Source organism: Platalea leucorodia, assembly GCF_965183815.1.
Source record: "Platalea leucorodia genome assembly, chromosome: 10".
Taxonomy (NCBI): Eukaryota; Metazoa; Chordata; class Aves; order Pelecaniformes; family Threskiornithidae; genus Platalea; species Platalea leucorodia.
Genome location: NC_138832.1, coordinates 2,285,781 through 2,312,043, shown reverse-complemented (window position 1 = coordinate 2,312,043; position 26,263 = coordinate 2,285,781). Strand labels below are relative to the sequence as shown.

Below are 26,263 nucleotides of genomic sequence, written 5' to 3'. Positions count from 1 at the left end.
CGTTATGATGGAAACAAGCACAAGTTTTCCTTAATCCGTGCACAAGTCTGAGGCTTCACCTTACGGCCTACCTCAAACTCAGAGGCCCAGCTCCAGGAGGAGACCTCACACGCTTCAGCTGAGATCTAACAGACCAAAAGGCAACCTGAGAGCCAAAACGGGTACCGAAAATCCCCGCCCGGCTGCTGCCCGGCCCCGGAGGCCATCGCACCCCGCGCTCACCCCGGTTTTACCCCGCGGGGCCGGGGCGGACAAAGGCCGCGCCCCCCCCCCGCGGGCTGAGGTAACCCCGGGGCCGGCGGCCCTTTCCAACAGGTACCGCAAAGGCGGGAGGTGGCGGCCGCCGCCGGGCGGCCCCGCTCCCCCCCGGCTGCCCGGCCTCTGCCGCCCGGCGCCCTCGGCTGCCAGGCCGCGCCGCCCCGCGGCATGGCGGCTCCCCGCCGCCCCGCGCGGCGGGAGGGCCGGAGCCGCCGCCGAAGGCGGCCATGTTGTCGTCCTGCGGCCTGTGGTAACTTTCGGGGAAGTTTCTTTCCCGGCCTCTGGGGGGAACGCGGGGAAGGAGGCGGCGGGGCGGCGGCGGGGGGGGGGGGGGGGACGACGACGGATCTGCGGCCGCCGGGGCAGGACGCGGCGTGCGCGGCGGCGCTCGGAGGGGCGGCGGGCCGGGGGCTGCCCCCGCTCCGCCTCGGCTCGGCGCCCGCCGCGGGCCGCGCTGGGGCTGGCGGCGGCGCCCTCCCGGCGGCGGCGGCGGCGCCGTATTCAGCGCGCGCTTTAGGCCGCCGGGCTGCGCAGACGGCGTAGCGCCGCCGTCCCTCCGTCCGCGAGCGTCTCTCGCGCTACGGCCGCCGCCCCGCCCCCCGCCCGCGCCCCGCCTCCCGGGCCGCTGCCCGCGCTCCCATTGGCCGCCGCGGCCGTCACTCGGCGGCTGGGCCCATCTCGGGCTCCCCATTCATGCAGTTTGGTTGCGTGTTGGTGTATTTTACTGTTTGCAATAAAGAGGGGGGGATTTTTTTTTGTTCAGTTTCTGCTGCAATTAACTCTTGGTCCCTTGTACATCTTTCTTTTTTTTTTTTTTTTTTTTTTTGCAATTTTGCAGAACGGTTGAAACAGTTTTTTGGTGGTTACATTTATTTTTTATATATATCTATATCTATATATTTTGCAATCAACTATTAAGGTGCAACTATGCCCAAAAGAAAGGTAAGTACAAAAAAAAAAATAGGGGAGACAGATGGGGAACGAAGGGGAGAGGTTAAAGCAGCATTTGCGAAATTATCTGTACATTTTTGCGCGCGCGCGTGTGTGTCTATGTGGAGTTTTTGCATTTTTAATTTTTTCTCTGTGTCCTAAAGTGGAGCTGGGACTGGAGGGAGAGGGCTGGGGCGTGTGTTGGGGGCTGCTCGGCGCGGGCAGGGGAAGCCGTGAGTTCACTTTGGGCTGTTTTGTTTGCAAGGAGAAGGCTGAGCAGTGTCTCCATGCTGGATTACAAACAGCCATAGTGCTGCTGCTGCCCCTATGGAGAACACAGGCAGGCAGCGCAAGGCACCGAGGGCTCTGCCGCTCGCCCAGCGCCCAAAACCCCGGGGCCGAACGGCTCCAGCCCTCCCGGCCACCTCCCGGGGTATTTTTGGGCGGATCGGGCCATTCCCCGGGAGGATTTGGGTCTAAACGGTGCCTCTTTCTCCTGCGTTTGCCTTTGTTCTCTTTTTTTTTTTTTTTTTTTTTTTTTTTTTCTCCTCTCCCACTTCTTGTCATACCAGATGGTTGTGCAATGGTAATTTGGAGCCATTAGGCGGCGCAGAATTTGAAACTGTCCTTGAAGGAAAGCCGGGGAAGGGATTCACCACCATAATTAGTAACTTTGGTTCGGCGGGTACCATCCCGCCACCCCCCCCCCCCCCCTCCGCCTTCCCTCCCCCGACCCGCGGGCGGCGAGGCCGGGACCCCCGCGGCGAGGGACCCCCGCTCGCCCGCGGGGCTTCGGCCCCGGCCCCGACGCCCCCGGCCCCGCCACCGGCGGGGCCGGGGGCGTCGGGGCCGGAGCCGAAGCCCCACGGGCGAGGAACGATCGCGACGGGTGCCCCATATCGCCGGCATTGTCCTTGCGCGGGGCCGGCGACGACCTTGTTGTGGCAGGTAAATTGGCGGGAACTTTTTAAACGCGGGGACGCCTGTGCGCGGTGACGTCGCCGCGGCGGCCTCGCAGCCCGAGGCATTGTGGGAGTTGTAGTCCGCGAGGCGATCCCCGCCATCCGGCTCCCCTCGGGGCCGGCGGGAGGGGAGGCGGGAGCGGGGGATGGCGCCGCCTTCTCACCTCGGGTCTCTCGCTTTCCTTGCAGGCTCCAGCTGAAGGCGAGGCAAAGGAGGAGGTAGGAGCTGCTTCTTCGGTCCCCGTTCCTCCGGGAACGTCTGTGGTTCTCCACAGAAATGACGAGGCCCCCGGGGGCGGGTGCAGGCGCGGGGTGCCCGGGCCCCATCCCTTGGGCTGAGGCCAGAGGCCGTCGGTTCCAACGGGAACGTCTTCCCCTTAGCCTCACAGGCAACGGCTCGGTGGCAGAGCCTTCATGGCGCAACTCCTGGAAGTAACGAAACTTCATCACTTACCACCCCAGTGGGGTAAAAGGGTGGCCTCATAGAGTGAGAACCATTGAACGAAGCTGCGCTGTTGGGAAGTCATCGCCATAATGCTCCTAATTTCATAAATCCCAGAATTTGTGTGGAGCTTCGTGACGTGCATGTAGTGTATGTGCCGTGTTATTCCGGGTTGCGGTTCTGAGAAAGCACTGCGTTATATGCTCTCTGAATTTTAGTGACACATCTTTCTTTACGCAGCCAAAGAGAAGGTCGGCTAGACTATCCGCTGTAAGTATCTTTATTTACTCTTTTAATATTACATCACGTGGGATGCTGAGTTCTGGGGGACAGTTATAGAGAAACTATTTGTTTTTTTCCCCATCGTTATCGTGAAAGGCGTGGTTAGAGTACTGCAATATTTAAAAGTAAAACTCCTGTGTTTCCGATCCCTGAGTATCAACACATTACAGGCTTACTTTTGGACATCTCATCTGTGTTAGTTAACGTTCAGTCTGGACCATGAGTATCCAGAGTCGAGGAATATTGATTTCAGGATGCATTTGTTCTCTGTAGGTCTGCTCCATACAAATACCTGCTCATAGCTCTGTAAATTACCTGCTCTCCCCTTATGCTTGTAATTTGCCCATTGATTTTGCGGGCCCAACTCTTGGGTAAACTGAGACCTAGAGGGTGTAAATCTGTGTCATGCGGTAGGGTTCAGCCCAAAGTCACAGCCTTCAGCAGGCTCTTAGCATCCTTTTCTGCAGACACTTTGTCCACCCAGCCCTTTGGTAAGCCATCTTGGAAATGCCAAGTGGATAACGGTTGCTATTTAAAGAAGAAAGTACTTAATTTTAGTGAAAGCTAAGATGTGTATCCATACACAGAGTTATGTCCAAATGTTAATACCTTTCATTTTTGACAGCCGCTTGCCTTCGCAGCAGGCAGTAACACCCAGACACAGTAATGATCCACTTACCACTACCATCCGCATCTGTGCCATAAGCACTCTAACATATGTGAGCAAACGTGGGTTTGGATAACGAGAGATACTGATCCGTCTCTGACGTTTACTCCTTTATGCTACAGAAGGAAGCAGACAGCTCTAAATTATTTTTTGTTTGAATAGTTTTCAAAATTTACCAATGTATTGCTAAAACGTTTATAGCGTTCCTCTGACTCTGATTCCTATGTGTGTTTTGTACAGAAACCTGCTCCGCCTAAACCGGAGCCAAAGCCCAAAAAGGCAGCACCTAAGGTAAGTGTTCGAGATCTCTTAAACTGCAGTTATACTTTTCTTTCTCAAGGTGTTTACAGGGGGGAAAATCATCCACAGCTAACCATTTTCGTTTTTCATAGGTTTCTGTAAAGGTTTAAGGTTGAATTATGTGAGTTAGAAGAACGCAAAAGATGTAAAGATAAGTTTATCCGATTCCTAGTGAAGGCATGTGGTAAACTGAACAGCTTTTAAATCGGTTGTGGTGAAGCTTTACTGCCTGCCTTGCCAGGCCGTTCTGAAGTTTCATATAACGCATTGTTGGGAAAACGATGCCTTGAATAGAGATCAGAGACTCAATTAGAGAAGGCATTGAAAGTCATGTTTTTAATTACAGTTTCTTACTATGTTTTCATTCAAAGGCACTCTTTTCAGCTAGTTACCAGTTTATCAGATTTTAATCACTGGAGATAAAGTTCTACATACCCGCTTCCTTAAGCTGGATATTTTTGGAAATGTCAAAAATATTGGCATATCTGACAGCGTAGTTAAAAAAGAAACTATTTAAAGCTCCTTTGTGCTTTGGAGCAACAGTTTGAAATTTAAAAGGGGACAGTTCTGCAATCCATGAGGTATTTCTTTATACTCCCTTCCTGCCACAAACTTCCCCAGCAGTCACAGTTTGCAGTGCTTTTTTTTTAGATGGATCTGTAAATCTTCAGGTTGTATTAGGATTTTGCAGCTGGGAAAAAAAAAAACAAACCAACAAAACTTCAGTGTTCTTTTTAACCTGTTCCCATCATACATTTTCCGTTGTGGTTTTGGATGGTCATTTGAGCAAAGCACAGGTGCGAGAGATGCTTTAGCTACCGAAGGCGATGACGGGCTGGGGACCAGGAACTCTTTTCTGTACGTTTGGAAGGCCTTGCAATTGCATATGGCACAGCAGACTTCCAGGTGATGAAAACTGTTCTGCCTCCCAAGTCTTGCTGTATGGAGCAGCAGAGATGTCACGAGAAATGGCCAAGAAGGAGAACCCTGCTTGTTGTTTTAGGGACCCCGCATCTCAGCTCTGGAATCTCAGTGGTGTGCAGAGCAGATTTTTCACATCTGCGTCTTGGTCGTGCAGCCGGATTTCTAGATCCCATTCCGGAGCGGCAGGGGAACCTAGGACCCCTGCTGCTCCACATTCCTGTGGTGCGAGCGGCTGGCACACTCTGGATTGCATCTCCCTCTAAGTGGCCGCTCCCCTGGGAAGAGGAGAGCCTACCGCTGGTGGTTGCTCTTCCAGCCCAAGTGCCAGAGAGCTGGCTTGGGGACCTAAAAGCCCCGAGTTCAGCCTCTGCTGATGGCCCGTACAGAGGTCAGTGCAGTTGCATGCAATGCACGTTGTTGGTATTTTCTTTCTTTCAAGTTTGCTTTTTTATTTTTATGGAAATATCTCGGGGTTTATACACAAAATCTGTGTTAACTTAATCTTAAAAGTTGTGAAAATAAGCGTTCCAAAGTTAAGGACTGTAAGCGACTGTCAAAACTTGGTCCCTTACTGCACAAGCGGTATGGTGCGGTCTCCCTCTGGGATCATACACGGCTTAGTTCTGCTCGGAGTGGTGCCTTGGTCATTGCCCCGCACGTTTCCCCCCCAGCGGGATTTGGAAAGCGTTGGTCCTCTTGCTTCTAAGGCGCTGGTTTGAGGCCGGGATACCTGAGCTGCATTTTGGGTTCTCCAGAGCTCCTAATACTGGATCAATATCTGTTCAAACGGGGATGTAATAAGAATTGCACAGGCATCTTTAATTCTTGTTTCCCCTGAATGCTTAACTTCACAGCCTTCAGGTTCTTTGAATGTTTTTTGAGTGTCAGGATAGATTTCACCTTTTAAACTTAGCCATGTTGAAAAACTTAGAGCTGGGAAAAAAGTTCTGTCACTTTATAAACCACGTGACCTTACTACTGAATTGATGTTGCCACCTGTATAGAAAACGTATTCAGGAAAATTAATACAACGGTATTAGCTCAGAACTAGCTGAGAGGATGGAAGAAGCTTGGAAATTGAAAAATAACATTGTCTCCTTGTGTATTTTTTTTTTCCTGGACTCACTCGGTTGTAGAAGGGGGCTTGATGCCTCACAGAATAGCCATTAGCTTATCCCCAGAAGCCACGGATCTCTCAGGACAGAGCAGAGATCCCGGGATCCTTGCTCGCAGCTGTGTGCTGCGAGACCCTTTCTCTCCGGTCAGTCCAGCCATGAAAGCCAGTTTCTGTGGATTCTCCACAAATGCTTTCTTAATTGGGACTTTACCAGCAAAGAGCGGGCTACAGAGAATCACAGTTTTAGCTCTGTTAATACTTGGTTGTCTTTTTTTAATGGGGTAAGGGGAAAGATACCCTTCTTCAAACAGCCCCAAGTCTTTAAAAATCCTTTATGGCTTACATTGGAAGAGCAAGCGACTAACGCGCCCGTGCCCGTCAGCTTGGAGCACACTGGTGCTGCTGGAGGGAGGAACCCTTCACAGCGGACTCCTTAGGTGTGCTTCAGAGGTGTGATGAAGTCCGTTCAAGGGATAGAGAGCAAACCAGTACCATAGCACTACTGCGATTCTAAATCTTACTGCCAAACACTACCAGAATACTTTGGTGCTGATATTACTGTGATATTCATCTTTTTTCTGCCTCTCTTGAAAGTTGGAGGACTGTTCAGCCAACAGAGGGGAAAAAGAGTGAGTGGAGGCATATTCTTCTCTTTCCTGCTCTGGTGACTCTCTTCCTTCTCTGGGAAAGAGCCACTCCATGTCGCTGATAAGTCAGTCCCCAGAGAGGAGGAGAGGTTTGTTGTGAGCGGGCACAGCCCAGGAGAAGGGGGCTCCTAACACCGTGCTGCGGAAGAGTTTCCAGCTGGGCTGAAATCCCCCAGCAGGGTCAGACTGGGGAGTGGGAGGTCAGAGAGGAAAGAGACCCTCACCCACTCAAATGCTGCTAACCTCCTGTCTTAAATTTTCTGCGTTATTATAGGAGTTGGTGTTAATTTTGGTGAATTTTTAAGCATCGGTATCATTGAAGAATCAGGTGACTTTGCCCCTTATACTCTGTATCTGAGTTTACCCTTAGCAAGCAGCTCATTTTTAATGTGAATTAGTTTTGTACACTAATGAGCGAGGTGTTGAAATAAGAACGTATACTTCTTGTAACTTCTAGTCACTGAGACAACTCTCATCTTCTGAGTAGATACATATGTATATATTCAGTAATTATCTGTTTGTCTTCACTTACGTAGTGAAGATACACAGATCACAGAGTATTATACATACAGAGTAGTAATTTTGCAGATATTTATGGTTCCTGTGTTGGAACTAGGTTAATCAAGCGAGAAACTAAGCTAGTTTGCTTAGTGTAGTTACTTATTGGCAGCAAGGGGCAGATCCTCGGAAGTGAAACTAATGAGAGTCGGGCTAGTTACTGTGTTGGGGTTGGGATCTGACCTCGCCATATAGAAAACTGTTAGTACAGAAGCTGTAGCATCAAGTTTTGTTTTGATTTAGCCTGATCCATGTGTAAGAAACAGCGCTTAAATCACAAATGCAAACTTCTCGTCGTTATTGAAGTGATGCTGTTGAGCCCCCGACTTGTTTATCACACCAATGGTTTATTACAGTGAGGAATATTTCTGGCAGGGAAGGGGGAAAGTCCTTTGACTACAGCTTTGTTACAGTTTTCTAAATAGGCATTAGTAGCACATCTGAAGTATTCTGGTATTTCCACTAGTGGTACATGTTCTTTTTGTTCTGTGGTATGCCTTTCAGCAGCACAGCAGAAATACAGGCCAGTTCAACTCCAACATTTTTTAGCTAATTTAATTGAATGCCTATTTAAAATAGGAATTCTTTTAACCCCAGCCACGGCTGCTTTTATATTATGCGCTTCCCAGTAGCACATTCAGGAGAGAACAGAAGGAAAGCACTTCTCCGTAGAAACTTTCATCTCATCGCTGTCAATAGGAGGTTCTGTGTGTAGAAGCAGGTTGTGTAGACGGTTTTAGAGTTGAGAATGTGCTTATGCAGATGTAGGAGGTGGAAATCAGCATTTACCGTATCACGGTCTGTTTTCTTAACAGAAGGAAAAGGCAGCAAATGATAAAAAGGAGGACAAAAAGGCAGCAACAAAAGGGAAGAAAGGAGCCAAAGGCAAAGATGAAACTAAACAAGAGGATGCTAAAGAAGAAAACCACTCTGAAAACGGAGATACCAAAACTAATGAGGTACTTTAGCTACTGTAAACACGGGAATAAACACAGATGTATTGGTAATAACGTCCGCAGGAGCTAACGATTGGGCCTCCGTGTCAGAAGGGGGTGTGTTTCACTGCCATCCTGTAAAGACAGACCCGCTGCAGTATCTGCACAGGGCAGCTCCCAGGGAGAGCCTGAAAGAATAGCATTCTCCTTCAAACTCCTTCCTGCTCTGTGCTAGAGCCCTGCCACAGGTGGTCTGTGCTATCGTAGTGTCCCTCTCAGGGCTGGCACAGGAGCAATGCCGAATATTTGGGGAACAATAGAGCTCAGTGAGATTGCTATCCAACCCTGAGCTGACTTTGCATAGCCTCTCTGGACTGCGGGATTGCCTCTTCTGCTCAGCACGGGTTGGTACTGTGCCACAAATCTGGTTCTAAGTTTTACACAATTCTTTAAAACAATTCTTCGCCTCAGAACAATTCAACAAGAGATCTGCAAAATAAACTTGGTCTTGTCTCTTGATCTGCGAGCCTCTTTCTTACAGGTTCTTACAGCTCCTTACCTGAGAGCTGCCGTTTGCTAGGACTAGCTACAAGCTTCAGTCAGCTCCTGATGGCCTTTTCCTAGCAGATTTCTTGCTGATAGTAGAAGCGCAACGTTTGCTCCGGGCTCCCTTGGCCCCTGTAGGCACAGACTAGCCTGTTGTGTTCTCTGTTGCTTTTGATTTACAGTGATCTCTCTTCGTGTGTTGAGTATCATTATCCAGTTAATGGGTCGTTTATTCTTTCATTTTTAAAACTAATTCAGGAGCTTCTTTGCTAGAGGTTAATATGGGGCTAATGTACTTCAAAGGATCTTTGATAGGAGCTTTGCAATTTTGATGCGTTGACTTACAAAGTAAGAGCAGACATGTTTATAGAAAGCAGGTGAGAACCAATTTCCCCAAAGTTTGGACAACAGACAAGTATGGCGGTTTTATGTGTAATTCTTACGCTTCCCTGTGACTTAGGGAGATGAGGAGTTGAACTTTCCCTAGCGTATGATTGATCCTAATCTAAAATACGTTCCACACTTCTGCCTCTTTGGGGGCACTTAACATTCCAAAATTAACTCGATCATCGATTGACGCTCATCTGTGTTGTAATTTTTAGAACTATCAGCCGACGTGGTGTTGTGTTGGTATTTTCCGTAGTAGCTGTGCGTTCTTGTCTATCTACGCAAACTGTTGTCCGTGTCTGTGCTAACAAACTAGTCTCTCTTTGATGCTTGTTAGAATGGAATCCGATTAGCATTACGAATAATATTTCTATTCTTCCCAAACACTTTTATAGGCACCAGCTGCTGAAGCATCTGATGATAAGGAAGCCAAGTCCGAGTAATGTTAACCCTGCCCTATATCTCCATCATTTGGTATCCGTACCTCCATGCTGTATTGTTAACAGAGAGGAATATTTTTATCAACTATTTTATAAATGCAGGTTTTTTTAGCATGAATTTAATTATGGAACATCTTCATCTCGGTTACTTGGGAATTAAATCCCTAACAAACAAAACAAAACAAAAAAAAAAAATCATTGTTTTTAAATTTTGTGATTGTAATAGTTTGTATGGTACATGGAAAGAATAAGTGGTGGTAGCTTTTGACTTCTGTCAGTGTGTCCCTTTTTGTGTAAGTCATGCTTACAGACTTCAGATTTTAATTTTTCCCTTGTATGTGTTGTATGGTTTCTTAAAGTGGGGAGGTCTCAAAACAAATAACCGTGTTAAACATTCCAGTGGTTCTGTGGGTTGCTTTTATAAAGAAGGTGAGCTATTTTCATGAAAAACCTAAGAGCTGGAAATCTGTTGTTTCCCAAATGTAATTTTATTTTGTCAGTTTTGAAAAAATAAATAAATAAAAGTGTAATCATGTTTTTAAATGAAATACAAACATTTCTTTTAAAAGGGCAGGTTGGTTGTATGTACCCACTGTTAGGAATTTTGCTGGATTTATCTTAATAAAAAAGACTCCTCAAAAGCTGATTGTGGTTTGTTGCTTGTGCTGCAAGCGTACTGCTGGAAAGCTACCAAATTCCAGAAGAGCGGCAGTAGCGCAGAGCTTCAGGCCGAGAGAACCTGTGCGGCCGGAGAGCTTTGGGCCGTGGCCTGGCCGGGGCTTGGGCCCCGGTCGTCTGCAGTCGTGTCAGCAAAAATGGCTTCGTGGGCCAGCCTCTCGGTGGCCAACGTGGGAGTGGATGATTTCGGTGCTGGCTTACGGCAGCGCTTTCAGGTGAAGGCTGACCTTGTAAGCTCGTGTTACTTACTCGAGTGCAGGTGGGAGCCTCGGTGTTGTCCAACGCGCCTTAAGCTTTATAGATGGTGTTATAAATTCTGAAGGGTATCACCTGGTTTTCTTTTCTGTGCCTGTTGGATTATGATTTAAAGGGGGGTTCTTTCCTCTTAGAAATATCGCAGAAGCTTGGAGACTACCACGTTTACATCAAACCCTAAATAGTATAAAACAGTTTGCTGTTGATGTAGGAACGTCCGTAGTCCTGGTTAAAGAGCATCCTTCCATAACTGTTGTTTGTAGTTTTCTTCTTGGAAACATGTATTGCTCACAAAATATTTTCTTGGACTCACTTAGCTTCTCCTAGCATGATAACATATAAGTGTACAGAAGTGCTTTCCGTTAATGCAAGCTTCGTTATTCTGGGAAGCGGCAGCTAGGCTAGGCAGTCGTTAACTGGGGGGTTAGTATTGGTTTTACCTAGCCTCATTTTTGTTGCTACAGCTGTTCTGTGCAACTTTTTCAAGGACACTTCAAATTTTCCTCTTAAAGCCTCCTGTTATATAAAGTCTCTTCACATCGACGACCAAATACATTATATATTTAATAAGAAGAAAAATGTCTGCAATGCAGGAACCTTATCTTTTGCATTAAATTGTTTCGCAGCCCAGAAATGTGAAATTCCAAGAGCTTGCATATTTTATCTCCTATCCAAAAGCTAACCCAGCATCTCAATGCATAGTGTCTCGTGTTAAATGTGTGTTTCAGGATCAGTACCCCGGGGCACTGGCTACTAGATGATGTTTAATGTGGGTTTAATTTCCAAGACCTAGAGCACCAGGGATTTTTATTCCTGCTGCAGCACCGTTCGTTGTGTAGGACTGCTCTGTGAAAGCGTCCGGGTTAACTGAGCTAGATCTTCCTCAGCAGTGAAGGTGAGGGAGTGTTTAGGGGCCTTTCCCTTTGCAGTATATTCCCTTCATCCAGCGCAGCCTAGATACGGTGACTTTTTGGCGTACTCTATAGTCCGTCCTGCGGCAAAAACGGAGGGAGAGAAGCAGCTGGAACCCCTTGCCTGGTGGAAGTGTGGTGAGATGTGGGTAAAACCCGGGAGATGCCCAGTGTCCCAGCTTGAAGACGATCCAACAATAGTTCAAATGTCATCCTGACACTTCTACATGTAAAAATTATTTACTGAATTTAGCCTGCTTTTGAATAATGGAAGATGACATAGAAGCACAGCGGCGTGCTTTGGACACGTGGTACGATCGTTTTTAGGGTCTGACTGAGTGCTGCTTGAAGTCGATGAGAAACGCCAACGGGCCTGTATTGCTTCAGGGAGAAAATGCCTATCGGAATGAAATGTTTCGTACTTGCGTATTCCCCCCGCCTCCGGTGGTTTCTCTAAAAGGGCTTAAAATAGCAAATGCAGTTCTGCAAGGAAGGTGAGCGCCTTCTCCAAATCTTGGTACCGTTGAACTGTTTCTCTTTGGCTTTAGCCTCCAGTCACGGAGCGTCTCAAGCACTGTTATTGAAATAACGGCAGACACTACGAACACGGTTGATGTTTTCTTCTTAGCAAAGGGCTCATCCATATGCCGAGGTATAACCAGCCCCTCGGACGCTGACTGAGGTCGTTCTGTATGGCGAGTCGTGCTTCTCCGTTTTAACATGGAGGTTGTTACGCAGAAACATACAATTGAGTGTTTGGTTTTGTTTATTTCTTCCTCTCCTAGTGCCAGGGCGAGAGTTGTTCTTAATTCTATAACTATTGTTATAATCAGATTCCTGTTTCAAATGAGTACAGAAAATTGCTTAAGAACTTTTCAGACAAACCTCCTTGCTCAAATCCATAACTTCTCGGAGCAATGGGGTATTGAGCGAGTTGCACAACCGAATAGATCGCCTGCCTTCTGCCAAACCCTCCTCATCTGTTGGTCCTGAACCAAAAGCTAGCTCCACATCAGCTCCCAAGCTTTGCTTAGTTTATGGTTGTCCGAAAAGCAGAGGTTTCGAAGGGAGAACACTTTCTCGCTGAGCAGGCAGCTGGGTGTACCTGCCTTCGGGTTTAGTTGGACTATGTGGAGAAGCTGCCTTCGCCGGCAGCGCTCTGGGTGCAAGCGGTGCACGTTTGCCTATTCCGATGCTGGTTATGAGAGATTGGTACAATTGCTGGGCAGGCCAATGGGCTGCGGGAGTTTGATTATCATTATTAATTGTAACAATTACAGACCTTAGATATGCGACGTGGCAAACAGGTTCATGGGGCTGTTTAGCCTGGAGAAGAGGAGGCTGAGGGGAGCCCTCATCGCTCTCTGCAACGGCCTGAAAGGAGGCTGGAGCGAGGTGGGGGTCGGTCTCTTCTCCCCAGGAACAAGCGATGGGATGAGAGGGAACGGCCTCAAGCTGCGCCAGGGCAGGTTTAGGTTGGATATTAGGAAAAACTTCTTCCCCCAAGGGCTGTCAGGGCCTGGCCCAGGCTGCCCAGGGCAGGGGCTGAGTCCCCATCCCTGGAGGTATTTAAAAGATGGGTAGATGTGGTGCTGAGGGACATGGTTTAGTGGTGGCCTTGGCAGTGCTGGGTTAACGGTTGGACTTGATGAGCTTAAGGGTCTTTTCCAACCTTAACGATTCTGTGATTCTACGATTCTATGAGTCTAAAGACAGCGATGGTTCTGAGGTGGCATAGTGATAGGGGGAAGAGATTTAAAGCGAGGCTGGGAACAGCTCGCGATGGTGAGATGCCCGTATGGCTCGTCAGTTATTGGACAAGATACACGTTCAACTGTTGACTTGGATTTTGCAGTGAAATTTGGTGAAAGGAGGCGATAGTGCTGGTTATAATGCTTTAGAGATTCCTTGTCGTCTGAGGTAGCTTGACAAACTGTCCTGCTTAGCAAGCAGACAGTGAGCACTAGCGATGCTGTTACCTGCTAAGCTTAATGAACCTACGCATCGTTAAACCTCGCACGCAGAGAGAACCGCTGTGTCAAGGCGAGCGCGGCCCGTCGGCGCGGCCCGCTGCGCTAAGGAGCGTTGGGCATTTGAGTGACCAGGTGGTGGGGTGCCGAGAGGACAGCAGGGTGGTTTGGGTGGGAAGCGGTGTCCGGGGCCACATTATCCCCTCCAAATAGCAGCGCTGATGGCGCAGAGCTATGGCGTCGAGGTTAATATAGCGAGGTGACAGTGAACGACGACCCAATTTTAGTGCAACACTGGAGGGATCACGTTAATGCTTCAGACCCGTCTTATTGCTAAGGAGGTTCATCATAATGGCTTTATTTAGCAGCAATCATTGGACAAAGCAAGGCTCTTCACTAGGATTTTTGTTTGGTCGTTCTCGCCAGGCTTGGTGCGTTAATACGACTCACGATGTAACTTCTGGTGCAGGCTCCCAGTGCAGCACAGGGCTGAGGTCACTCCGGGATGCCTCTAAGAGAAGGTACCGAGACGTCCCGTGGCTCACAACGATGCGTGTTCTTACAGGACCTTCAGCAGAACTTGGGCAAGCCTTTGCTTATTGCTTTGTCAGAACAACGAAAGGCTCAGAGAAGCACTGCTCGCCCTCCTGGAAAGGGAGGTTTGAAATGAAAGGAAGCACCTCTAGGCTTCTCCCTGGTGTCCATCAGGAGCGATGGGCTGGAGCAGCACCGGCGGAGGAACGGGAGAGAAAAAGCACGGCTGCCATCAGCAAGTGGATAAAGAAAATCACAGGGAGGTCCTTGGGATTTTAAAAAAAGAGGGGAACTGGGGGAAAGAAAACAAACCCCAACCCCCCCAACCCACGTACAAGGAAGGCTTTTGTAGGTACGCCCTACATCCACCTTCGCTCCTTTGCATGAAGCGGCTGCACGCAAAAGCCAGAAAATCTGACGGGTCTGATTTTCAGATCAAGAGCAACTCCCTGGTAGTTAATGGAGTTACATTGGTGTTAATCTGATGAAGTAGAAAGAAAATTGAATCCCCTGAATAGAAACGGATGGCTCTTCTTTCTAATTGTCCCAGTGGTGATGTTCCTTCCCCATGCAGCTGGCGTGGGAGCCCCTGCTCTGAAACCTGATGCCCTGGACGGGCTCCGGAGAGCCGAGAACACCCCTCGGGGCCCTGCACGGCTTTCCAGGAGCCTCTCGTTTTGAGAGAACAACGTTAACGTGGCTTCTGGCCAGAGACCGTCCCGGTGCCCGAAAGAGAGGAGAGCCGGTCACAAGCCAGCGCGGAGGTGGGTGACAGAAGTCCTTGGTGTCTCCTTTGGCCACCGGCCTCTGCTTTTGAAGGAGTGTGATTAGGATTGGGCCTGGGGCGACTCGAGGGGGAGGGGAGAGGACCAGCGTGCTGCTCCCGCATCCTTCATCCGCCCCGATTGAGCTACCTCTGCCAATGCCGCCGGGAGAGGACAGCCAGGGGCCGGCGGGAGAGGGTCTCGGCGGAATGAAACGCTGCCTTCCTCCTGTGGCACCAGCCGGGGAATTGCTCGAAACGTGTCGAATGGAAATATGGAAGTGATGTCCAAATGCATTAGCCTGAACTTCAGATTGACGTAACACCTGAAAGCAGTGGAATGAAGTAGGTGCTTATGGGATATAAAAGGAATAAAATCGCGAATTAGAAAGCTCTGTTTCTAAAAGAGTGGAAATCAAATTGACACCATAAAGCTCTCAAAGGCATGTTAATACAATTGGACACATCTTAAACGTTTCCAGACGTTCTTAAAAAAAGGGGGGAAGCATAAATAACGCAGGCAAAAATGCTGTATTGAAACCTAAAAATAGAGTGGTCAAGATTTAAACCAGGTTCATCTCACTGGAAATAGGAAATTCGTCTCTCCCTCGGAGAGCCCAGCTTGGTGGCACCCCTCAGCCGGGCTCCCCCGGCGCAGCGCTGGGGCCGAAGTCCCTCTGAGAGCAGAAGCGAGGAGCGTGCAAGGCGGAGGCTGCCCCGGAGAGGTGCGAGAGCTCCGCCAGAGCGCTCCCGCGGGGACATTTCTAAGGAATCGTCCCAAATTGGAAATGCCTGCCAGTGCCGAGGCGCAAACCGCTTCTCCCCGCCAGCGTCGGCCTCCCCGGCGCGCGCCGGTGGGCGCCGGTACCCGCGTGCCGTCCCAGGGCACGGCTCTTCGGTTTGCCTCCCTCCCGGCCAGGCGCGGTGCGTTGCTCTCGTTAGGCATGAAGGGTAGCGCAAGCCTGGAATTCGCAGTCAAAGCTGTTTCTAAGTTATCTGAGAGCCGAAATCCAGAAAAATCGCCGGGGTTTTGTTTGTTTAACATTAACGATTCGGGGAGGGGGTGGAACTACATTTCTTGGAGCTAAAACCAGATGTGAGACATCTTAGCCACAAAGCTTTCTGGTTCTCTTCTGTTTGTTTTCCCCCTGGTAAGATAAAAGCAACTGCAGAGGAGGTTTAGATTGCGGCAACTCTCGGATTTCATCCTGGCTACAAGGGTGCTGGCAGATGCTGCTCTGCGAGACCACGACTGATCTTTTTGTGTTGCAGTGATTCGGGGGCTGCCGCTCCCCGAGGCACACGTCCTGTAGTTAGAGGGAGGCTGTCGCTGAGCCGAGGACTGAGCCAAGGACTGAGCCGAGGCCTGAGCCTCGGCTTTCCAGCCGGGCTGAAAGTTTGCTTGATTTGATTTCTTCCTTCATATAACCGGATCTACCGGAGGATCTACCTCTACAGAGGTGCCGGCCATAGCTGCACCGCCAAGTCGCGGTTCCATTTTGCACTGGAAGCATCGTCTCTGCCAAGGAGGGAGAGGCTGGAGTCGCCCCCCCAAGCCTCGGCAGCCCCGTCCAAGGGAAGTCCTGCAAGATCTGCCTTCCCCTACGGCCGCCTCCTATAAATCTTTCCATGCTGCAAACAGAAATTTGCAAATCTAGGCCAAGCTTTCCCCGCTCCGGTTTCACCACCCATGCTGTTATAGACTGGTTGTATCAACGCAGCTCTGTGGAGTAAACACTGACTTTTCTGCTCGCTGTTTATGCCTATGTAGCCCAGTGGGGTCCTCCTCTATACCTGGAACGTTACCCTGGGAGTAATTAAAATAATTAACAAGTGTAATTAACTGTTGGAGGCTAAAGGAGAGTTTTAGCACATTATATCAGCAACAATTAAATAAATTACCCTTTTTGTCTTGCAAAGAATTGACAGACGGGGGGGAAAAAAGGAGGAGGGAGATGTATAGACTCATGCGGTGGCACGGAGAAAGTGAATAGGGGTCGATGGCTCTTGTGCTGGAAGACAAAGCGAACAAAGAGGCACCAAATGAAATTACCGAGTGGCAGATGCAAAACGAACGTATTTCACACAATGTGTAATTAAGCCGCGGAACTCATTGCCCAAATGGATCCCAAAAATCGTAATGATTTAGTAAGTGATTAGACAAATTCTTGGAAGAGGACCCGGTGGGGCTGTCTAACACAAAGACGCGTCCCCGGTGCAGGACGAGCCCAAGTCGCAAACCGTGGGAGGCTGGGAGAGGACCTGGGGCCGTCCCCTGGCTCTGCCCTTCCCCGTCACCTCCGGCACGGGGACACAGGCTCGTACACACCTTCGGTCTGAGCCCCGCCGCCGCGCTCCTGGCACCTCGAAAGGAGGAAACCTTGCCCGCTGTCAGACTGCGCACGTCTCTGGCTGTCGGTGGGGACGGACGCACAGCGGTGACTCCAGCGTGGATGTAACCGAGGAGCCGCAGAGTGGCGAGCTGCCGTGCGCGTCCCTGCCGAGCCCTGTGCTGCTGGACCGTGGCTCCTCGGCAGCCGACGCCGAGGAACGCAGCTGCCCCGTACGTCCCCCCTGCCAGCGTGTGCCCAGGAATCCGGTTCTCCGTTGGAGCTGCGTCACGGGCTCCTCCTTAACCCCCCTCGCGCAGGGGAGGAGGCACGGGAGGAAAAGGGCACCCCATTCCTCTGCCCTCTGCAAAACTCCTTCCCTACCTGCGTCCCCCCGGGGTGGCGGGGTTGCTTGGTGCTGCCGCTGGCCGCTGTTGCGTAGGCTGAAGGTGAGGTGAGGGCCACCACGGGGTTGGAGGAAGGTGGTCCAGACACCCAGCTCTCAGCATGGCTGAATTTGGGCTCATGAAATATGTCTAACCCTCTTTTTGGCCCATCTTGACGATAAATCTTTCTAGCTTCATTTAGTGCTCTAGCCTCTAGGTGGTGGTCATGTCTGAATATTCTTGGATAACTGCACTGCAAACATAACTTGATCATCAGGGAGGACCCCGAGAGTGGGGGTTAATCGGCTGGTTGGGGGGTTGCCGGCACTGTGAGCCGGAGCGGGCACCACAGCTCGCGACGGCTGCTGCCGGGGCATCGGCGTATTTAGCACCGTGCCACCGGGGAGGCTGCTCACAGGGCTGGGTGCGTGGTGGGAGCACCCGTGTCCCAGCTCCCGCAGCAGAAACGCCCGGTGAGGCTGCACAAGGGCAGCAGACGCCACCGGGCCAGCCATGGCCTGCACCGGGGCTGCAAAGCAAAATGCAGCCGTGAGTCTCCTCCATCACTCGGAAGCACGACGTCCCTGCGAGAGCCTGAACCCTGCGGGGTGACGGGCGCTCCTCCCTGCCCTGCCCTGCAGCCTCTTCGGCGCGGAGGCTTCGGCTCTGCGTGTCCCCATCCTCCGGTCCCCACCGTCAGGGGCCAGAGGCTGAGTTTTGGGCAGCCAGCCTGCTCTCCCTCGGGATGCCGGCGGGATGCCCACGCTTTCCTGCTGCTCCGGTGACGGGGACGGTGGCTTGTGCCAGTCCTGCGATGGATAAGACGCAAGCAGGTACCCTTGGTTCATTTTGCACGTCCTGCTTACTGAAGGACGTGAGCTTGGAGCAAAAGAAACAGCGGTTTGTAGAAATCCAAGCGGACACGAAGATGAGGTCATCTCGTGATGGCAGTCAACAGAAGTTTCTCCATCGGGTTTAACACGGTGAGGATTTCATTCTCTAACTCTTTGTATAAATTTAATGCGGTGGATAAATGGTGATAGGAGAGAACTGTGGGAAGCAGGGCCGCTGACCAGCGAGGCGGCAGGGTCACCCATGGAGGGTATGGAAGGCAAAGCATGACAAAGCCCCCCTGGTGCCCCGCTCCTCTTCCGGAGGTTTTCCACCTATGGCAGGGGGAAAGCAGCACCTATAACTTGCTATAGGCTGAAATCTAGGGAGGATCATTGGGGATCATCCTACATCTACCGCTTCTGCGTCAAGTGCGCCAGTTCGGCTCAGCTGCCTTTTCTGATTGAAATCTAATGCCTCTCATATGCTCCAGGCCTCATAAATAGATGGGCTTTCTTTTAATTTCTTCCTTGGACTTCTCCGTCAACGGGCAGCTGGAACCGACAGCGTCAAGGCGGAAAACTCGGCCCTGCCCGGGCTGGTTAAACTTCGGTAGCACCAAACCCTCGGCCATCCCGGGACTCTGGCTGCAGAGCCCATCCGTTGTAACACAGCCATTATAGCACTCGCTGATTTATTTTTATTTAGTATACCTCAAATTTATCTTCTAGGATTTGCATAAAAGAAACTTCTTTAATAAAACAGAGTGACCATACAGGAGCTAGAAGAGAAAAACATGAGACAAAGGGCTGTTGCAGAACGGTCTCTTGCACATCCAGCCCCGCGGCCTCGCGTGTCACGGGAAATTCGTCCGTCTGACATGAAAATGGGTTCGGAATCATTCAAAGAGGAGACTATAGCTCGTCTTTCACTAGAGATTTATTTTAAAGATCCCTATCTTGGCCTTAAATGAACTGCAGGTGCCAACTTGCCGAGCTGTCCTTTGATCTTGGGAGTCAGCTTTGTCCCATTTTCTGCAGAAGGAGCCTCTGTTTTCACGGCCACGGTGAGGAGCTGGGACGCACACGAGTACGCGGGCGCTCGGCTCCGTAACGGGAGATGCGCAGCCCGGTGTCGCAGCGTTCAAAGCTGCAATTAATGGGAACGAGGGAGCCTCGCCTCGCACCGGGAAGAGCCTGACGTTACGAAAACCAGGCTGGAAATGATCTGCGCTGAAATACCACGAGAACAAGGTCCTGCAAGAGCAGCCTAATGAAACCCAGAGCAGTGAGCCCTGGGAGTCCTAGCGCTGTTCGCTATGAACAACCGAAACAAAACAACCAGATTTCTTTCATAACTCTCTCGGCGTGCAGCTGCGAGCCCGGCGGTGAATTCGGGGCAGACGGCGTCCTGCCGGCGCTGGGCTCCGTCAGCCGGGTCCGACACGCCGCCGCGGTCTGTACGAACACGGTGTGGAAACGTTACCTCGAAACAACTGGTTTACAGGCGCTGGGGGACACGCGCCGGTGACTGGAAGGAGTCTTGCTTTGGGTTTGCAGAAGAGGCCCCGGTTTGTGCAGAGGGCGGTGGCGGTTGCTTGGGCCATGGTCAGCTCCCGGGGACGTCGGTGGTGGCCGCGGCGCCAGTCGATAAATGAAGAGGGCTCTACGAAGGCCTCTCACCAGCACATTTTCTAAAGGCCACATATATTTTATGGAGCGGATAATAATTGCTCCATATATCTTCTACAGCCCATGGGGTAGGCCATGCACATCTTAAAAATGATTTTTTTAAGTGCATGTTTGGACAGCCGGCAGCGTGAATTGGCTTCGAGCCATCGCGGGCCATCAGATGAGGAATACGTGCCGCAGCAGCTCCCCAGTTAGTGCCCGGGTTGGTTAGAGCGAGTGGTTGCAACCTACGGTCCCCACACACCGCCTTTCCAGCGGCTCCGGCTTTGCAGCCGGGTTCATGCCAGGGCTGGAGCCGTGCCTGCAGCCTGCAGAGCCGCGTGCGGGTCACAGACCCCTCAGCGCTACGTAGATTGGCAATGCTTCGCCTTTTACCCATGGAAAGCTCCAGTCATAACTTAAAATCACTTTATAAACACGATTCAGTGCTATCACCCCTGGTTTTAACCCAGGAGAAGTGCCCGCGTGCTGCGCAGGTCGGGAGCCGCCTCGGCTGCGCGCGTGAGCCGGCCGGGAGGGACGCGCCTGTGCCCGGGGCTCTGCGGGCCGGCCCGCGCAGCGGCTGACTTCAAAACTTTCCGTCGACACAGATATTTTGTTGGGGCAAAAAAATCGCCTTTTCAATTTCCCCTCCCGTGTTTCCGTGTTCCCCGCTTGGCCTCGGCTCATCCCATCGGGAGCATCGGCGCTGCGGGAACAGCGAAGCCCCGCCGCCACGTGGGCTCCCAGCCCGGGGTCTCACTTCCAGCCCCATCCGTAATGCCCTTATTTTAATATAAGTGTATAGAAATATAATATGTATAAAAAGATATTAAAATGTATATAATGTGGTCGTAGGCCACATAGTTTAAAACAGGAGTGACTCCCCGGTGGATGCCGACAGCCGCGGCTGATGTCCCAGCCCGCAGCAGCCCTGGGGGCGTCCCTCGCCGCGGGTGCCACCGGGTGCCCCGCCGCCGCCGCGGCCTCTCCCCCGGCCCGGTTCTCCTCGCCCGCGGCGAGGCCGGCGGGTGCAAAACCCGGCCCGTTTGGGGATCGCCCAGTTCGAGCCCTCGACCCTCCGGCTCGCTTCAGTCCAGATCTGCATGACAAAACCAGTGGCTCGAGCTCATTTGGGTGATCGCTGGCACCGGGAACCTCACGAGTTTCATCCAAAGCTTGGACGATTTTAGGGTCTGGGTTTGTATTCATTAGAGCATTGGCTGACAAAGCCCATGACATCATCCCTTTGGAAGAGCAATTCTCTGCAGCTGCTTGTGTGGCGCGAGGGGTTTTGTTTAAAAATAAGACAGATTTTTGTTTCTTTCTTTGAGGGCAATTTCCCTCCCAATTGCTGGAAAACTGCATGCTGAAAGGCTTAAAAAGTGGCAAGGAAAAGGGCAGCGCGCAGCGGTTCGAACCATTCATTTTCTTTTTTTTTAATTTCCTTCCCAAAGGGCTGGGGGGAAGGAGCCCCGTTGCCCCGCGCATCCAGCGCGCCCGGCCAGGCGTGAAAGGCGCAGCCAGCGCCGTGGCGATGGCAGATGGCACGGAGCGGGAGGCAGGGCTCCGTCCCCGACTCCGGACCGACCGCGCTCCTAATTAGCCGGGGAGCAGAGAGTAATTAAACGCGGAGGTAAGGCGAGTGATTACTTTTCCTGGGTGGGTGTTTGCGGGGAGAGCGGGCAGGGACGGGGCGCGGGAGCGGGGCTGCCCCACGGCCGGACGGCGCCGGAGCCGCGTTAATGCCGGGAAATGATTTTCATCTCGCTCAGCCCTCCCGCACTGCCGGGGAGCGGGGAAACCGCGCCAGCTTCTCCTCCTTCTTCTCCAAATGACCAGGGGCTGCATAAAATGAAATAAAACGTGGCGTTGCGAGGAAATGCCGATGGAAGGGAGAGAGGCGGCGTCTGGACTCTGTGCCGCGGACATTAAAACGTGACACGCTCAATTATTTAGCATTGCGACGGCACCTAACTATTCGATGCACCGACTTGAACTAGCCCGATGGCAGAGCTGTACCTTTTCTTTCCTTCTCATCAGTTGTTCTGGAGTATTTTCTTAGGCTAGATAACCTCACTGCTTTTAATCCACTTTCCTTGGTTTGCTATGAAAGAAGCAGTTGGAAGTAACTGATTTTTGTTGCTGTCGAAACAGGTGCAAAGCTCTCACAGAGCGAGATTCATAGGGTAAACTGCACACGCAGTACTACGGAAAATATTTAAGTTCTTCATTCACTGTAATGCAAAGGGAAGATCCATAACTCGATAGCCGTGCGTGGCTGGGTATCGCCTCGAAAAAGGCAGTTAATGACGGCAGGACGCCGCTCCCGGGGCGAGGCACCAGCCGGTGGCTCGGGCCCGGGGCTGGGGTGCCCTGCCCGCAGCTTGGCCGCCCCGGCCTGCGTTTCGCCGGGTGCCGAGCCTGGGGCCGGCCAGCGGCAGGGCCATCACGCGCGTCCCCCTCCGGCTCGCAGCCAGGCGGGGGCTGAGCTCGTCCTCCCTGGGCGCCCGCGTCCCAGCGGCTCCCACCTTCCCTCGCCTCACCCCGGCCCTCCTCTGCTCCCTCCCTGCAGCATCCCCGCATCCCGGGCTGCGGGGCGTCGCGCGGGTGGGCCCCGCGTCCCCGGGGACCGGGCAGATCCGCTGCCCCCATCCCGGTGACCCCAGAGCGGGGCGGACAAGCGACGTGGTCCCACATCCAGCCCCAGCACGGTATTTTCTCCGGAGTCATCCTTGGGAAGAGCCTTTTTTGCAGCAGCGCCGGCAGAGCTTGCAGCAGCTGCGCAGCCCCTGGGCTTTGCAGCCCGGGACGGGGCAGGGGCTCCGTGCGGCCCCGGGGCCGCGGTGCGGGCGAGGAGGGTGGCAGAGCGGGCGGCAGCGGCGAGGCGATGCTGCTCCTCCTACGGCTGCCCCAGCCGGGGCCGGGGCCTTCACGCTGCACGGGACCCGCTGCGGCTCCCTCCGGCTCGGTGCCGCTGCCAAAGCTCGGGGAGGTTCTTGCTTCAGGAGTTCGGGTTCCATTCGAAAAAGACACCGTGTTTATAGTCCTCAGCGGAAACTCTGACAACGGAGTATGCCCAAAGCTCAGGGAGCAAATAAAAAAGGGAATGGGACTTTTTTTCTTTTTTTTTTTTTTTTAACCCAAAGTATGGCTTAAAATCCACGACTGGAAGGAGCTCACGATTTGGCTCCGAAGGCCGGGGCCGGTCTGGCGGAGGGGCAATGCTCCAGCCGGGAAGGGCCCAGGGCTGCCGCCGGCCACGGCCCCGGCATCCCGCAGGGAGCTGCGCCCCGCAGCCGCATCCCGCGGCAGCCTGCCCCCCCGCCGCGCGTCCCCCGCCGCGCGTCCCCCGCCATGGGGGGAAAGGCTTTTCTCAGAAATTATGGCTGTGCTCCGAAAGCAGGGTGGGTGCTGGGGAATTTTTATTCCAGAATGAGAGTGTGAATTGCCGTAGAGGAGTCAAAGAGGAAGAGTTCTTCTGCGGCCCCCAGCGCCCTGAGCCGCACCTTCAGACACATCTCTTCCCCAGAGATCAAACCCGCTCGTTTGGAAAAATCCCTTTCCAAAAGCGTCTGGAGCTCGGTGGGGGAAGCTGGGTGTCCCGCGGCGGCGGCGGGGCTGCCGGCACTGGCCCTCGCCCGGGCTGCGGTGGCGGCGGCCTTGGCAGCACAGACAGACGGCAGCGGCCCCTCCGTCCCTGCCGCCCTCCCACGAGCCTCGGCGCTGAACCGACAAGCAAGGGCTTGTCTGAGAGGCCTGAACGCCGCTGGGAAAGAGCCCGGCGCTTCGGTTTCCCTCGCTGGGTTAGTCCCGGCCCCCGCCATCGCAGCCGACCCTGGGGACGCTCCCAGCTGCCGTTCACGCCGAGCGCCCCAAAGCCAGGAGCCGGGCTGCTCGGGGCTGGGAACCCCCGGGGCTTCGGGGCGCTGGGACGCATCCTGCGCCCGCCCGGGCAGTGGCGAGGACGGAGGACGGCGAGGGGCCGTGACGAAGGAGGAGGATCGCGGCGAGCTCTGCAAAAGGAGCTGGATTTACCGTGGGAGGCGGGCAGGGAAGCGGGGGAGAGCGATGGCTTTTTGGGGAGGAGAGGTGACAGTAGGAGTCTCACCGTGCCCCGGGAGGAGCCGAGTGAAGCAGCAGAGCATCAGGGAAGCGCTTCATTACTTTAATTGTATTTATTTTTGCGGCAGCTCATCGCTGCACAAACTAGAAGTCCAGACTTGCTTACACAGCTGCATCTGCCAGCGATTCCTGCCGGGCCGTGCTGAGGGTCCTCGGGTTTTATGAACGGGCTGAACTTTGCCAAACGAATGGGAAAAATCGTGGCCCTGCAGAGCCTTCAGCTCTATTTACGCATTTAAAGTCAGATGCCCTGTACCCAACGCACACGGCGCGGCTGGGTTTTGCGTAACGCCGGCTGCCGTTTTGCTTGGCTTAAACCAGCTCCGGCTCCGGCCCCCCGGCGCCGCCGGCGCACCGGGTACGCCGCTCCGCCCGAACCACCATCGAAGTCCCCGGGGATACGTGTGATTTCCAGGCTAACACCCACCTCTTGCAGCTTATCGTCCAGATGATCTCAACACCAAATGTCACCAGATCTCTGCTTCCTTGCCGAAAACGCCGGATGATTTTCATTTCTTTTTTGTACTGGCTTAGTCAAGGCTGGCTGCGGGGCAGAAACAGGGGCGCCGTGCTTCCCCCGGCCGTGTGTGTTACCCCGTAAATGCTCTTTGCCTTTGAGAAGCAGGAGAGGAGCCCGACGGGACAACTCCTGCTTGCTGCCAGGCTTTGACCCACCAAGGAGCTGCCGGCGCTGCTCGGGCCGGCCGGGCGCGCAGCCTTGCCCGCGCCACGGCGCGTTTCCCAGCACGCTGCCCCCGACACGGAGCCGGTCACGGCTCTTCCCTCCGGTTTAAAACTGGCCAGGACTATGGGAAAACTCGGGAGCGTTTCACCAGCAGCGGCTGAACCACCGCGGTCCCAGCCCGGCCGGGATGCTCGTGGGATGGAAAGAGCCCGGGAGAGTTTGGCATTCCCAGATAAACCACTGGCTTTCCACCCATTGCTCCTATTTAATGCGGACACGATGGCAAAACAAACCTGGCTGGAGGGAACAAACGCAGAAACGGCGTTTGGGACTGTTTGAAAGAGATTAACGCTATGTCCATGAAAAATATTTAACAATAATTACTCCCTGCTCATTGCCTTGGGCTTCAGGTGTGAACACTCCGGATCTCGCATCTGTCGGAGTAACTTCTAGGTATCAGCTACTACAGGGTTTTCCTGCTCCACAGCAAGTGCGTATTCACGTCTGTCTGTAATGGTGTCCGTGATTTTTAATAAAAGCGAATAAGGACGGAGGCGAGGGGCAGCGGCGCGGAGGGCCGGGGCCGGGGCCGAGCGCGGCACGGCAGGCGGGGAGCAGCGCAGCTCCTCGCTAGCCCCAAAGCAGCCTGCATCTGCGCCTACCGACGGCTGTAAGGGCCCGCGCTACTTCAGCTGCTAGAGCAGGGAATCTCGGCAAATTATGTCAGACGAGTGGGCTCTTTCTTTCCCTGAAAAATAACCCCCAAAAGGAGGGGGGCAGGCAGGCTGATTGGCACCGCCGCACTAAGCCTATTTACTGTACAAAGGGGATTTAACTCCGAATTTCAAGCGCAATTTAAGGGTAATGCTGAATACGAAAATGGTCCTAACATCACGCTATTAGAAATGGGTATAAAATGCATTGGAAGTCTAAGCCGCTGATTTCTTTTCCCTCCTTACATTGCAAAACCCGCCCTGTAATTGTCGTGTGCGCGAGGTTATTTTTTTTCAAATCCAAACAAATAAGAAAAGACCCAGAAAACGGAGGCAGAGCTCAGCTGCCAGCCTTGCCCTCGGAGCCGGCTCGGGCGTGCTCCCCGACCAGCGCGGGCCCCAGCGGTGGCCGTGAAGGAGCAGAAGCCCTCACCCGGGGTGCTGCCGGCCGGGGAGCACCCACAGCTTCTCCCCGGCTCTCCCGCTTTGCCGCTGCTTCAGCGAAGCCAGCAGAGCAATTAGCTCAATCATCCCCTTTTTGGGTTTCGCGATCAGAGGCAGTGCCCCACTCAGTTCCTAATAATGATATTAATTTTTGGTTGAACGCGGTGCTTCTACCGCTCACCTTTCCTTTAGGAAAGGCGTAAAACAGCAACCAGGCTTCTTCATGGGACCGGCTTGCACCGAGGTTGGGCTGGGCCCGAACGGAGCCGGGAGCTGCAGGAGAAAGGCAGAGCCAGGGGAAGGCAAGCAGAACGGCTCGGGAAGAAAGCGTTGGCTTGGGAAGGGATGCTTAGGAGAGAGGCTTGTCGAGGGATGTCGGACTTCGGGCGCAGGGCCTCCTGCAGCCCGTGCAGCATCTGTCCCCTTTCTTCCCCTGATGTAAGAAACCCTCAAGGCTCGATTGCCGCCATCCAAAAGGGACACGGCTGGCGTCAGCAGGGGAATCCCGTCTGCAGGGGGACCGGCGGAGCGAGCGGTCCGATGGCAGCAGACTGGAGCGCGCCGGGCAAGGGC

At 52.9% G+C, this 26,263-nt stretch overlaps 1 protein-coding gene across 2 annotated transcripts; it reads left to right on the top strand.

The window, feature by feature from the left end:
- Positions 1 to 976: 976 nt before the first annotated feature.
- HMGN5 (high mobility group nucleosome binding domain 5) lies at positions 977 to 14,670 on the top strand. 2 transcript variants are annotated; one of them, XM_082323176.1, is made up of 6 exons: positions 977 to 1,200; positions 2,340 to 2,369; positions 2,833 to 2,862; positions 3,782 to 3,832; positions 7,903 to 8,046; positions 13,679 to 14,670. In XM_082323176.1, the coding sequence occupies exons 1-6, from the start codon at positions 1,186 to 1,188 to the stop codon at positions 13,700 to 13,702; spliced, it is 294 nt and encodes a 97-aa protein (XP_082179302.1). In that variant the 5' UTR covers positions 977 to 1,185; the 3' UTR covers positions 13,703 to 14,670. The 2 variants fall into 2 exon arrangements, with proteins under 2 accessions (XP_082179302.1, XP_082179301.1); XM_082323175.1 differs by lacking the exon at positions 13,679 to 14,670 and adding an exon at positions 9,351 to 10,019 and having other exon boundaries at positions 982 to 1,200.
- Positions 14,671 to 26,263: the final 11,593 nt, after the last annotated feature.

Coding starts and splice junctions, on each gene's coding strand:
- HMGN5 (XM_082323175.1), top strand. Junction 2,370..2,832: donor AAGGCGAGGCAAAGGAGGAG/GTAGGAGCTGCT, acceptor TTCTTTACGCAG/CCAAAGAGAAGGTCGGCTAG. Junction 8,047..9,350: donor GAGATACCAAAACTAATGAG/GTACTTTAGCTA, acceptor ACACTTTTATAG/GCACCAGCTGCTGAAGCATC.